General features: G+C 40.3%; 1 protein-coding gene and 1 pseudogene across 1 annotated transcript; both read left to right on the top strand.

The window, feature by feature from the left end:
* LOC106975789 (Y-box-binding protein 1-like) lies at positions 1-1,047 on the top strand (annotated as a pseudogene).
* Positions 1,048-3,254: 2,207 nt separating this feature from the next.
* On the top strand, positions 3,255-5,566 carry DEFB134 (defensin beta 134). Its single transcript, XM_015073135.2, has 2 exons — positions 3,255-3,312; positions 5,295-5,566. The coding sequence occupies exons 1-2, from the start codon at positions 3,255-3,257 to the stop codon at positions 5,435-5,437; spliced, it is 201 nt and encodes a 66-aa protein (XP_014928621.1). The 3' UTR covers positions 5,438-5,566.
* Positions 5,567-13,381: the final 7,815 nt, after the last annotated feature.

The following is a 13,381-nucleotide window of genomic DNA, read 5'->3' as shown; positions in this document are numbered from 1 at the left end:
ATGAGCAGCAAGGCAGAGTCTCAGCAGCTGCCTGACACCCCCAGCACTGCCCACACCAAGCTGGGCATCACCAGGCAGCGGCACAGGGAGCGGTGACCCCGATGGCCTCACATCCACAGTGCCTTCCAGCAGGGACAGGGTCATCCAACCAAGGTTTTGGGAAGAGTGAAATGGCTCCGTGTAGGAAGACAGATATGGGTTTATCAAGAGGAATGACACCGAGGTAGATGTATTTGCACGCCAGACTGCCATAAAGAATAACCCCAGGAAGCACCTTTGCAATGGAGGCAGGGGATGGAGAGACTGCAGAGTTTAATGTTGTTGAAGGAGAAAAGGGTGCAAAGGCAGCAACTGTGATAGGCCCTCGTTGCATCCCAGTGCAAGGCAGTAAATATGCAGCAAACCATAAGCATTATGGATGTTATGCATGTCACAGAGGTCCTCCACGCTACTGCCCCCAGAATTACCCGAATGGTGAGAGTGGGGAAAAGAACCAGGGATCAGACAGCGCTCCCTAAGGCCAGGCGCAACCGTGCCAGCCCTAAGGCAGGTGACGATTCCCACTTTACTTACAAGCGGAGACCCTACGGGCGTCAACCAGTCTTCCAACCCTCCTGGGCAGGGAGAGGTGGTAGAGGGAGCTGTCGAGCAGGGTGCAGGAGAGCAAGGTAGACCAGTGAGACAGAATATGTATTGGGGGGGTGGGGGGGGGGGGCGGGGGGGGTTATAGACTATGATTCTGTAGGGGTCCTGCTGACCGAAGGCAACAATGCAGAAGATAAGGGAAATTGCGATGAGACCCAAAGCCAGCGGTCACTTCAATGTTGGTACCGCTGCAACTTCAATTACAGAGGCCAAAGCCCAGAAAACCCTAAACCACAAGATGACAAAGAGATAAAAGCAGCCAGTTCACCAGCTGAAAAATCATCTGCTCCCAAGAATGGGCAGGGCAGGGCTGAGTAAATGCCACCTTACCATCTTTACCATCATCCAGGTTAGTCTTCCAACAATAAGAAATGGATAAGGAATTCTAGCAATAAGAAATGAACAAAAGATTAGAGTTGAAGACCTTAAGTACTTGTTTTTTGCCCATTGACCAGATAAATAGAACTATCTATGCAGCATGGGGGTTTTATCACTTTTACCTAAAGATGTCTCTTTTTGGTAATGACAAATGTGTTTAAAGGAAAAAAAAACTGGTTTTTCTCAATACACCTTTAAAGGTTTTTTAATTGTTTCATATCCTGTCAAGCCGAGATTTTTAAGAACCTCATTTTTAATTTGTATTAAAAGTCTCTAACTTCATTTTTTCAAAAAAAGTCAACAAATGGCAAGCACCTGTTAATAAAGGTCTTCAATAATTGTCAAAACTAAAAAATAATAATAATACAAATTTTTAAAAACCATGGAAACAACCTCAGTGACTGTCAATACTAAGCAGATAAAGAAGATGTGGTATGTTTATGCAATGGACTGTTATTCAGCCATAAGAAAGCAGGAAACCTTGCCATTTGGGACAACATGGATAAACCTAGAGAATATTGTGCTAAGTGAAAAAAGCCATATATAGACAAATACTGGCTGATCTCACTTAAGGAAGTCTCAAAAAAGTGAAACTCAGAACCAGAAGGTAAAGTGGATATTGCCAGAATTTGGAAAGTGGGGGAAATGGGGAGATGTTAGTCAAAGGTAACAAACTTTCAGTTATAAGAATACGTTCTAAGGACCTAATGTGCAATATGGTGACTCTAGTTAATAAAATATTGTATACTTGAAATTTGCTAAGCAAGTAAATCTTATATATTCTCACCAGAAAAAAATTGTAACTATTTTTTAATTGTTTTAATTAAATGTTTAATGTTTATTTTTGAGAGAGAAAGAGACACAGCGTGTGAGCAAGGGAGAGGCAGAGAAGGAGGGAGACACAGAATCCGAAGCAGGCTCCAGGCCCTGAGCTGTCAGCACAGAGCCCAGCAAGGGCTAGACCTCACCAACCTCGAGGTCATGACCTGAGCCTGAAGTCAGACGATTAACTGCTTAACCGCTTAACCCACTGAGCCAACCAGGCGCCCAAATTGTAACTATTTGAGGGGATAGATATGTTAATTAGTTTGATTGCGGTAAGCATTTCACAATGTATATGTACTTCAAATCATCACATTTTACTGCTTAAACATTAGCAACTTTCATTTGTTAATTATACCTCACTAAAGCTGTTGAGGAAAAGTCTTGAAGAATGGTTGGGGTAACAGATATGTTCATCATCTTGAATGTGATGATGGTTTCACAAAAGTATATGTGTCAAAGCTTATCAAATTGTACACTTTAATATTTAAATTTTTATGTCATTTATATCTCAATAAAGATTTTTTTAAGTTTATTCATTTACTTTGAGAGAGAGCAAGCACAAGTGAGGGAGGGGCAGAGAGAGGGGAGAGAGAGAGAGAGAGAGAGAGAGAGAGAAAGAGAGAGAATCCCAAGCAGGCTCTATACCATCATCAGAGACCAGGGCTCATAACCCATGAACTATGAGATCATGACCTGAGCCAAAATCAAGACTCGGAGGCTTAATCGACTGAGCCACCCAGGCACCCCAGTAAAGATTTTTTTTAATAGTGATAGTTCTAAAAAATGACCTTGACAGAATATTATGCAGCTTTTAAAATATCATTTATGAAGAGTTTATAATGAGACAAAAAATACTTATGGTATATATCATGCTACAAAAACAGCATATCTGAGTATATTGTTTAGAACTATACAAAACAAAATATCAAATAATAAACCAGGCATAAATAAAATTTCTTTAAGAAACACACAGCTTGTTTCTGAGAGATGAGGCTCACGTGTTAACTTTTCCTTCCTTGTCATTTTTAGTATTTTATAAATTTTCAAAAATTGGCATTTAATTTTTGTTGTAACATGAAAAACCCAAAAATTCAAGGTTATTTCCTTGAAGAAGAAAAACTATAGTTCTCAGGTCTCCATTAATACTTTTGGGAAATCCAGGTGGGGGAGCAGTGCCTTCGTCAACAGGAGAAGCGGCCACACCAGAAAGAGCTGGCTGTTTTTCCTCACACAAGCTGGCCAACTCCACTGCCGCGGGGAAGATCAGTGTAGCATGTCTACCCGGAGCAGTGTATACCCCAGACCTCTCAGGTTTGTACGGGACGGTGTGTCCAACCTTCCCTTTCTGCACTCTGACAGCCAGTGTCAGACCCTGCCACCTTCATCCTCAACAGAAGCTCCCGGCCATGAAGCCTCTCGTCATTGTCCTTGTCTTGCTCTCCCGTGTGGACCCAGCTCTGGCAGGTAAAATGGGACTCTTCCTGGGGAACCATTTGTCTAGAAGAGCAATTCCACTAAGCAAACCTACAAATGTCCTCCTACCGTGGACCCTTTTATTTTCAAAGTGGAAGCATCAACCGGTTTGATGTTAGCAAGACCTGAGCTTGAATCTGGGCTCTCCAACTTGTTAACTGTGCAGCTTTAGGCAAAAGTCAAAGCTTCTCTGAACCTTAGTTTCTTCATTCACAAAATGGAAACAAAACTAACCTCTGAGTCTTGCCAGGATTAAGTGTGCTGATGTATAGAACAGGCCTATACATAACGGGTACCTGACTCCTGAGAGTTTTCATAATATTTTCATTAGTAATACCCCATCCTGTTTTGCCACTATTGTTTTGTCCCTAATTTAGGAACACATCCAGGCATAATAGTCCAAAACAGAAAATAGCGATAACACAATTTGTTGGCTTTCTAATTTACTGAAATTTATAATTTGTAGATTCCTTAGATACATGGAGAAACAGATTTGGAACTACTTGTTCCAAGAGAACTAAGGGGCTTTACGTGCTAAAAGAAATATCTGATCAGGGAATCAGGGACACATGAGAGAATGCTGACTGGCCTCAAACTGTAGCTTGACCACATTCATGACTGATTTTTAAAATCTCTCCTGAATATTCTCTTCACTCAGTGCTATTGAATCAGTTCAAGTCTATATGTTATAGGGTCCCATTTAATTTCTCATCCGCCCTCAAGTAATCTCTAGGCAGGTGAACCAGATTTTCTGGTCACCTGACTCATTAGGTTGGATTTAAGAATCCATTCAACCCAGGCCTCTTGAAGCTATTGATGGGACCAATTCCACTATGGTTTATGGAAATGGATTCATGGCTTCTAGACAACTGAGATAGTCTACAATATTCACTTTAGTGCCTTATACATTCCCAAAGCTGTCATTTCTGTAGGAATTTCTTGTCTTGTTACATAGCCCACTTCACTTCATCTCCCTGGGCTTTCATCTTGCCAGGTAAGTAACCCTGATCCCTTTTCTGCCCTATAGGACAATTACCTTCCAGGACATGATAACTTGCACAGAATATGGGCTGACTCAAAATTTCTACAGATGACCAAAATACTTGACATTCTTTTCCTTTTAACACCTTCTTACATACGGAAATAAAGACATATCCATATTTTGATAATTCTACAGAGTAACATGTCCATAAAATCATAAGCTCAGCTCAAAATGCCCTGGGTCCCAATAAGACATTCTAAATCTTCAGAATATATTTTATCCTCCACTGAACTCATCATAGCATTCTGCTTTGCAAATGATTCTGTCTTCCGCGCTCTCATAGATATTTTGTGTTTCTTCTCTCTTGGTCTAGATTGAAAATTCTTTGAGTTTAAGGTCTACATTGCATTCAAATCTTATAAAAACTGGCTTGGGAATGAATACATAATTAAATAATGAGTGAATGACTACATGCATAGGTAACTTGATTGTTTAGAGTATATTAACTTACCAATTTGGGCAAACTTCCAAGCTACTAATTGTCTCAGCTCAGAGTACCATAACAAAATACCACTGACTGTGTGGTTTCAACAAAATGAATTTTCTCACAGTTCTGTAGGCTGGACAGTCCAGATCAACCGCAGGCTGATTCTGTTTCTGATGGGAGTTATCTTCCTGGATTTTGGACAACCAGCCTCTCTCTGTGTCTAAGAGCCCCACCCTTAGAGATGCAATTCACTTTACCTCCTAGAATCCCTCTCTCCAAATAGTTACATTGGGGGTGAGGGTTTCAACATACGAATGGAGGATGAGGGATAAAGTGAACACAATTCAATTCATAGCACTAGTTCCTCCTTTTTCAACTACAGAATCAATCATTATGATTAAGACTTGATTAAGTCCCCTTGGAATCCAGTTTGATAGAAATGGAGGCACTAATTCTGTGACTTTTTGGACTAAATAATTATTTTTGCATTCATCTTCTTTCCAGGCTTGAATCCACTGTCATCAGAAATGCACCAGAAATGCTATGGGAATGGTATCTGTAGACTTGAGTGCTCTACAAGTGAAATGTTAGTTGCCTACTGTATGTTTCAGCTGGAGTGCTGTGTCAAAGGAAACCCTGAGCCCTGACACAAGAAGCCAGTGAATGCCAATTAACTTGAAAGTAATTGACATCCTCTCCACCAACTTTCACACAGTCAGGGAATTTAGATTAAACTGTGACACTGTGATGTGCCCACAGTTGTTGGTTTTTAGCATTTTTTACATAAGCCATCAGAATCTTATGATTTTGCATTTGAAAAGCTGAGCTGCAGCCTTACTCAAGACAGCTAAGCTTCTCATGAAAACAACTTAGGATAGGTTTTCTCGCTTCAAAGTGATATCCATGCTCTTCTCAGTGCCTATTTCTCTCTTTACTCTTAGAAAGGACACCTTAATTATTTATAGAAGCTTCAAATTACAGAAACATCCAGTCCCTTCAGTTCCCCCATTTTCTTTCTCTTTGTACCGCCCATCTTAGAGAAACAGATCTGCCCTGGCCCCCTGATGACTTTGTAGGTTTCTCACAAAGACCACATAGGTGAGGTTTAACTGCAGGCTGGCCCAAGTCTTGACTGAGTCTGACCCTGTAGTTCTTTGTGAAACACAAGGGAAAAGGCTTTGTGGTAATGGGAAGCCACGAAGTAGGTTCTCAGCCACAACCATGATTTCAGAGACTGAAAGCACAGGACTTCCCCCCTCAACCTCCTTAGGGTTTAGTTACAGGCTACCAGACCACTTGGCTATGGTTTGCAGTCAACTCCTCAGCAGCAGAGTGGCCCAACACCTCTGCTACCTCTCATCTGGCCCCTCTGGTTGGGGGTCATCCTGTGGCACTAGGAACTAACACCACGCTGATCTTACTTTGCTGTGCGTATAAGTAATAAATTGTCTGAATCCATTTGGACTCACTGTTTTCTTTACCAGTCAACCCTGTGAAGGTGTCCAGGCAAACCTACAAATTCTATTATGGTGCTGATTATCCCACTGACTACAGTGATGCTGCTGCACGTCTGCCTAACTGCTTAACACCGTCAACCTATACACAAATGCATGAGTGCTGAGTTCTGCACTTGCTGTTCAGGATAAGGGGCGCAGCGGCCGAGGGGGTAGATTCTGGTTGTCTTCTTTAACTTCAGTGCTGAATACAGCATGGTCTCTCTAGTAATTCTGAGAAGATGGAGCTGTAGCTGCAAATAGTTGATTGGCGATCTAGTACATGGCCGAGGAAACAACGGCTAAGTCCTGGCTTGAAATCACAGTACTGCCCTTGCAGCCACTCTCTGCAACTGGACAGAGAAGAAAGGAGACTAGTCGATGAGAAAGATGAGGGGTTGTGAGGAGCTCTACCCTCCCAGACGCTGTTCAGTCTTTGAGAAAATCCAGTGTTTGTGACTTTAGGGAGGAAGGTACTAAAAATATGGTAGTGTGTCCTCTTCTCAGAAGCCCGAAGTCACCTGCAGAGTCAGTAGGGGAGATGGGCCAAATGGAATAGCATTAGAGATGGCTTGGAATGGCAGTCATGGTTGTTAAGTATCCAGAGTAAGGAATGCATCCAGACAGGGCCCAGGAAAACTATTGGACTCTGAAGGAGGCAAGGGAATCTTCGTCCAAAGAATACTGGATTTTATCAAAGTGTGACTCCAGACCTCCTAACATCCCAGGTAGCCTTAGGCTTGCTTCTCATTTTACTCTTTCACCTCAGATGTACATCCTCTATACACACAGATAACTGAAATTTGAAAGCAATTCAGTCTGCTATCTGAGGAGCCTCTCTTTCCAAATGGATCAAAGGACACCATTCTCTCATTAGGGAGGTGATCGTCAAAGCAACAGAGAAAACATGAGTTCTCTATGCTGGAACAATCAGAAACTCTCTGGAATCTGGTTAAGTCTTGAACAAACAGAAATTCCCACCACTAGGGGAAAAAAAAAGAAAGAAAGAAAAAGAAAGTTGGATAGGCCAACAGTACGCTGCCTTTACCTTACTGTTCCATAAACCCAAACCTCTACATTCATATACCCTGTCAGGAAATGAACTCTGTTATTAACAATGGTAGCTGTAAACTGTTTTATTCTTTTGACATAAGGTGTTGAAAGGGCGGGCCTACGCCGGCTGACTCCATCTTGTTCTGTCTCCTTCACCTAGACCACGCCTCCTCCCCTTGAGTAACCTCCCGCTCATCCGCTCATCCGTTCAAACTTCCTGATCAAAACACACCCAGCGACCTGCGTAACAGGACTCCGACCCTTCCCCAGCCAATCAGCTGAGGCCACAGCCATTACCTCACCAACTGCCCCTAGACCCCTATAAAACCTTTGTGCTTTTGAAACTCGCGCTCTCTCTCCCCCGTATCTCACCGCTGCATCGGTGCAGGTAGCAGATTGAGCTCGAGCTAGCTCGAATAAAGGCTCTTTTGCTTTTGCATCAGACTCGGCTCCCTAGTGGTCTTTGGGGATCACGAATTCTGGGCATAACAGTGTGAATATTACACAAGCAATTTCTGGCTTTTCTGGGATTCTGTAAATATGGAACCTGAAAAGAAATTAGCTAACTATGGTTAGTCTCTGTACATGGACACATCCAAAAGAAACTTAATTCTAAGATCCAAAGCATTTTTTTAAATAACATATTTACCAAATCTCTCAGTAAAGCCACAAAATGTGGAAGGGTATTCTCACAATAGAGAGCAAACTTCCGTTAGAATTCTTTTTGGATATCAGTCCCTGACATCCCACTCATCTGGTGGCAAAATTGCAGTCTAAAAATGATACATGGTGTCCATCAATAGATGAATGGATAAAGAAGATGTTGCGTGCATGCACACACGCACACACACACACACACACACACACACACTGGAATATTAGTCATAAAAAAAGAATGCCATTTGAAACAACATGGATGGACCTAGAGGGTATAGTGCTAAGTGAAATAAGTCAGACAGAGGAAGATAAATACTATATGATTTATTTCACTTATATGTGGAGTCTAAAAAATAAAACAAATGAACAAAACAGATTCTTAAATGCACAGAACACACTGGTTGCTGGAGGGGAGGCAGGTGGGGAGATGGGTGAAATAGAAGAAGGGGACTAAGAGGTACAAACTTCCAGTTATAAAATAAATAAATCACAGAGATGAAAAATACAACATAGGGAATATAATCAATAATATTGTTATAATGTTGCATCGTTGACATCTGGGGACTACACTTATCATGGGGAGCACTGAGTGATGTATAAAATTGTAGAATGTGTTGTACACCCAAAATGAATATAACATTGTACGTCAATTATACTTCAATAATAAATAAGAAAAAATAAAGAATAAAAATGACATCTGGGATGTCTAGAAGTTGTGCTAGAGATTCTGAGAAGACTCAAGAGCAAGAAAAAGCTCTGTCTTTAAGGAAATTCGTTTTTACTTAGAGCTGACTTAAATAAGTGGATTTGATGTCTCTCAATTAGTCAAGGAGCTGATGAACTAGAACTGCCTTTAAAGATTCACAGATCATGGCAACAACCACAGAGACAGATTTTTAACCCAGCCTTCTCCTTTTGCTCCTTTTAGTGGAGTGAGACAAGATAGGGTAGAGAAAGAGAATCCATTACCTTCCCTAGTGCTCTGAGTGACTCTCTTCACCAATTGCTTCCTGTGACCATAAGCCAGGGAGATAGAGACATCCTCAATCTCTCTCCTTTTCTCGTATGTCACACAAAAGTGGGACGGCCTCCATAGCTTGAATGTGTCCTAAAATCAGCTAAAATATAAAAATAATCTTGCCTCATTAAACTAAAATCTCATAAAGAGCAGGATGTTGGTTTTCTGATGCTTTGTATTTCAGAACATTTTCATCATTCAGGATTTGCATTTCAAATCCTGTTAGCTTGTTTAAATATTGGAAACCTCCGTTCATTTGTATATTTGATCCAATGTGCAATCCATACCCTTCTGACTCAATAACTGTGAATTATTTGCTTTACTCCATCGAGTTCATTCTCTTTTTGATTTTCCCAAACAGCTTTTTTGAATTCTTTGTAAGGTGAATTGCAGATCTCCTTTTCATTGGACTCAGTTATTGGAGATTATTGTGATCTTTTGTGGTGCCATGTTTCCTTCATTCTTCATGTTCCTTGGAGCTTTGTGCTCCTGATCTCCCATCTCAAGTATCAGTGTCCTCTTCCCATCATTACTAGCTGCATTCAGATGAGAGGTACTTTTTGTTGGTCTTGCTTATATCTGGGGCTTTTTCTGACCTTGTATAAATACACCCGCTCCAAACTGCAGGTACCCTCTTGTAGCAGAATTCTTAAGTTTTTGTCTTCATTCAATTTTCAACACATCAGGATGATTGCCAGAAAACTTATTTTCCCAAATGGACCACTACAGCCCACAATTGTGATTTCTCCCTTGACACACACAGGCTTTGGTTCCCCACCATGTTCACTCCCACCTACTGGGGCTCACTTTTGCCACCACCCTTAGAAACACATACAAGGAACCAGTCACAGTGTGGAAGGGAAAGGGGAAATATGAGTTTGGCACTCAGGGAATTGGGGGAGATTGCAGACCAGGTGGATTACCACTAGACATCTTAAAATGGCCAAAATTCAGAACATTGACAACAGCACTGTTGGCAAGGACGTGGACTAACAGGAACTCTAATCATTGCTGGTGGGAATACAAATTGTGCAGCCATTTCAGAAGACTGTTCGAGAGCTTTTTAAACAACTAAAAATACTCCGAATATGGTCCAGCTATCACACTCATTGGTATTTATCCAAAGAAATGGAAACCTATGTCCACACAAAAATCTGCACACTTGTGTTTAGAGCAGCATTATTGATAATTGCCATCACTTGAAAGCAACCAAAATCCTTCAGTAGATGAATGAATGAATAAATAATCTATAGCACATCCACAATGGAATATTATTCAGCACTAAAAACAAGTGAGCCATTAAGCTGTGAAAAGATGTGAAAAAGATTTAAATTCATATTACTAAGTGAAAGAAGCCAATCTTAGGGCTACATACTGTATGATTTCAACTATATGGTATTCTGGAAAAGGCAAAACTATGGAGACAGCAAAAGATCAGTTGTTTACAGGGGTTAAAGGGGAGGAAGCGATGAATAAGTATAGCACAGAGAATTTTGAAGGCATTGAAAATACTCTGTATGGTACCATAATGATGGATACATGTCAGTATACAATCGTCCAAACCTACAGTATGTACATCAAGAGTGAAGCTTAGGGGCACCTGGTTGGTTCAACCAGTAAAGCATGCAAATCTTGATCTCAGGGCCGTGAGCTCAAGCCCCACATTGTGCATAAAACGTACTTTAAAAAAAAAAGAGCGAAGCTTAGTATAAGCTACAAACTTTGGGTAATAATGATGTGTCCATGTAGATTAATCAGTTGTAACAAATGTACCACATTATTTTTTTAAAGTTTATTTATTTTTGAGAGAGACAGAGATAGAATGCGAGTGGGTTAGGGGCAGAGAGAGAGAGACACAGAATCTAAAGCAAGCTTCAGGCTCCGAGCTGCCAGCACAGAGCCTAACGCGGGGCTCAAACTCACATGCTATTAGATCATGACCTGAGCCAAAATCAGACGCTCAACCGAGTGAGCCACCCAGGCACCCCAAATGTACTACATTATTTATAGCAGCACTATCAACAATAACCAAAGCATGGAAAGAGCCCAAATGTCCATCAACAGATGAATGGATAAAGAATATGTGATATATATATACAATGGAGTATTACCCAGCAATCGAAAAGAATGAAATCTTGCCATTTGCAACTACATGGGGTATTATGCTAAGTGAAATTAGTCAGTAAGAGAAAGACAAATATTATATGACTTCACTCCTATGAGGACTTTACGATACAGAACAGATGAACATAAGGGAAGGGAAACAAAAATAATATAAAAACAGAGAGGGGGACAAAACATAAGAGACTCTTAAAAATAGAGAACAGAGGGTTACTGGAGGGGTTGTGGGAGGGGGGATGGGCTAAATGGATAAGGGGCATTAAGGAATCTACTCCTGAAATCATTGTTGCACTATATGCTAACTAACTTGGATGTAAATTAAAAAATGAATAAATATTTTTTTAAAAAATGTACCACATTAGTGCAGGATGTTGATAATGGAGGAAGATAGGACTGAGGACCTGGTAAGGGGAGTGAGTAAATGGGAATCTCTGTACCTTCCACTCAATTTTTCTGGGACCTAAAACTATTCTAAACAATTAAAATCTATTAAAATACAAAAAAATAAATAAATAAAAGAAAGAATGATACTGATTTCTGATATTAGCTGCTGATATATGGTACAACACGGATAAATCTCAAATGCATTATATTAAATTAAAAATCCAGATTTAACTGGCTACATACTGTTTGATTCCATTTTAATGACCTTCTGAAAATGGCAAAACTATAGGGAAAGAAAACAGGTCAGTGATTGCCAGGAACTAAGGGAAACAGGAGACGTTTTCTATACAAGCATATGAAAGAATATTTGGGCAGGATACAATTACTCTGTATTTTGGTTGTGGTGTGGTTACACAACTGTATCTGTTTGTCAAAGCTTAAAGATATATACTGAAAAAAAGGTTATGTTTACTCGATGCGCACTCCTTAAGGAAAATGAGTAAAAATGAGGAAAATAAAGTTTGTTTAAAAAAAAAGGAGTAAGTATATCTTTATTTGCAGATGACACAATTGTTTATGTAGAGAGTCTTAAATGTAAATCAGAAATTTTAGAATTAGTGAGGTTAGCAAAGTTATGATGCAAAGTCATCATAAAATCAATTGTATTTTTATATGCTAGCAGCAAAGGAAAAATGACAATGAAATTTAAAAGGCAATTCCATTTATAGTAGCATCAAAACTATAAAGCATTGCAGCAATAAATAAAAGAAGACCTAAATGGAGGAAATACTATATTCATGAATTGTCATCGATTCTTTCTAAAACAACCTGTAGATTTGATACAATCCCAGAAGACATTTTTGTAGAAACCAAAAACCTAACTCTAAATTTGATATAGAAATGCAAAGGACATAAAATTTTAAAATGATATTGAAATAGAAAAACCAAATAGCAGAACTATCATTCTATGAATTTGGGACTTATAAAGCCATTATTAAGAAAGGCAGCATGGGGGTGCCTGGGTGGCTCAGTCGGTTGAGCGTCTGACTTCGGCTCAGGTCATGATCTCGCAGTCCATGAGTTTGAGCCCCACATTGGGCTCTGTGCTGACAGCTCAGAACCTGGAGCCTGCTTCGGATTCTGCGTCTCCCTCTCTCTCTGCCCTCTCCTCTCCCCTCCTCTCCAACTCCTGCTCACACTCTGTCTCTCTCTCTCTCTCTCAAAAATAAATAAACATTTTAAAAGGCAGCATGATACTGTTTAAGGATTGACTAATGGAACAGAATAGAGAACCCAGAAATTTGATTTTGTACACAGCTGCCAAGGAAATCCAATGGGAAAAGGAAAATCTCTTCAACACGTGCTGCTGAAACAGCTTAATATTCATATAAAAAAAAAAAAGAAACCTTTTCTCAGACCACACTCAAAAATTAATTCCAGATGGATCATAAAAGTAAGCATAAAAGCTAAGTTCACAAGAGAACAGAGAATATTTTTATAACTTGAGGTAGGCAAAGGTTTCTTGGGACCCAAAAGAGCAATAACCTGAAAAGGAAAAACATTGATAAATTTGACTTTAACAAAATTCAAAACTACCAAACATCGGGGCGCCTGGGTGGCGCAGTCCGTTAAGCGTCCGACTTCAGCCAGGTCACGATCTCGCGGTCTGTGAGTTCGAGCCCCGCCTCAGGCTCTGGGCTGATGGCTCAGAGCCTGGAGCCTGTTTCCGATTCTGTGTCTCCCTCTCTCTCTGCCCCTCCCCCGTTCATGCTCTGTCTCTCTCTGTCCCAAAAATAAATAAACGTTGAAAAAAAAAAAAAAACTACCAAACATCAAAACACACCATTAAAAAAATAAGAAGAAGA

This window comes from Acinonyx jubatus, chromosome B1 (genome assembly GCF_027475565.1).
Source record: "Acinonyx jubatus isolate Ajub_Pintada_27869175 chromosome B1, VMU_Ajub_asm_v1.0, whole genome shotgun sequence".
NCBI classification, from domain to species: domain Eukaryota; kingdom Metazoa; phylum Chordata; class Mammalia; order Carnivora; family Felidae; genus Acinonyx; species Acinonyx jubatus.
This window is presented reverse-complemented; position numbering and strand designations above follow the sequence as displayed.

Excerpts from the sequence above, each read along its gene's own strand:
- DEFB134 (XM_015073135.2), top strand. The coding sequence starts at position 3,255 with ATGAAGCCTCTCGTCATTGTCCTTGTCTTGCTCTCCCGTGTGGACCCA. Across the intron at positions 3,313-5,294 it reads TGTGGACCCAGCTCTGGCAG|GCTTGAATCCACTGTCATCA; the intron begins GTAAAATGGGAC and ends TCTTCTTTCCAG.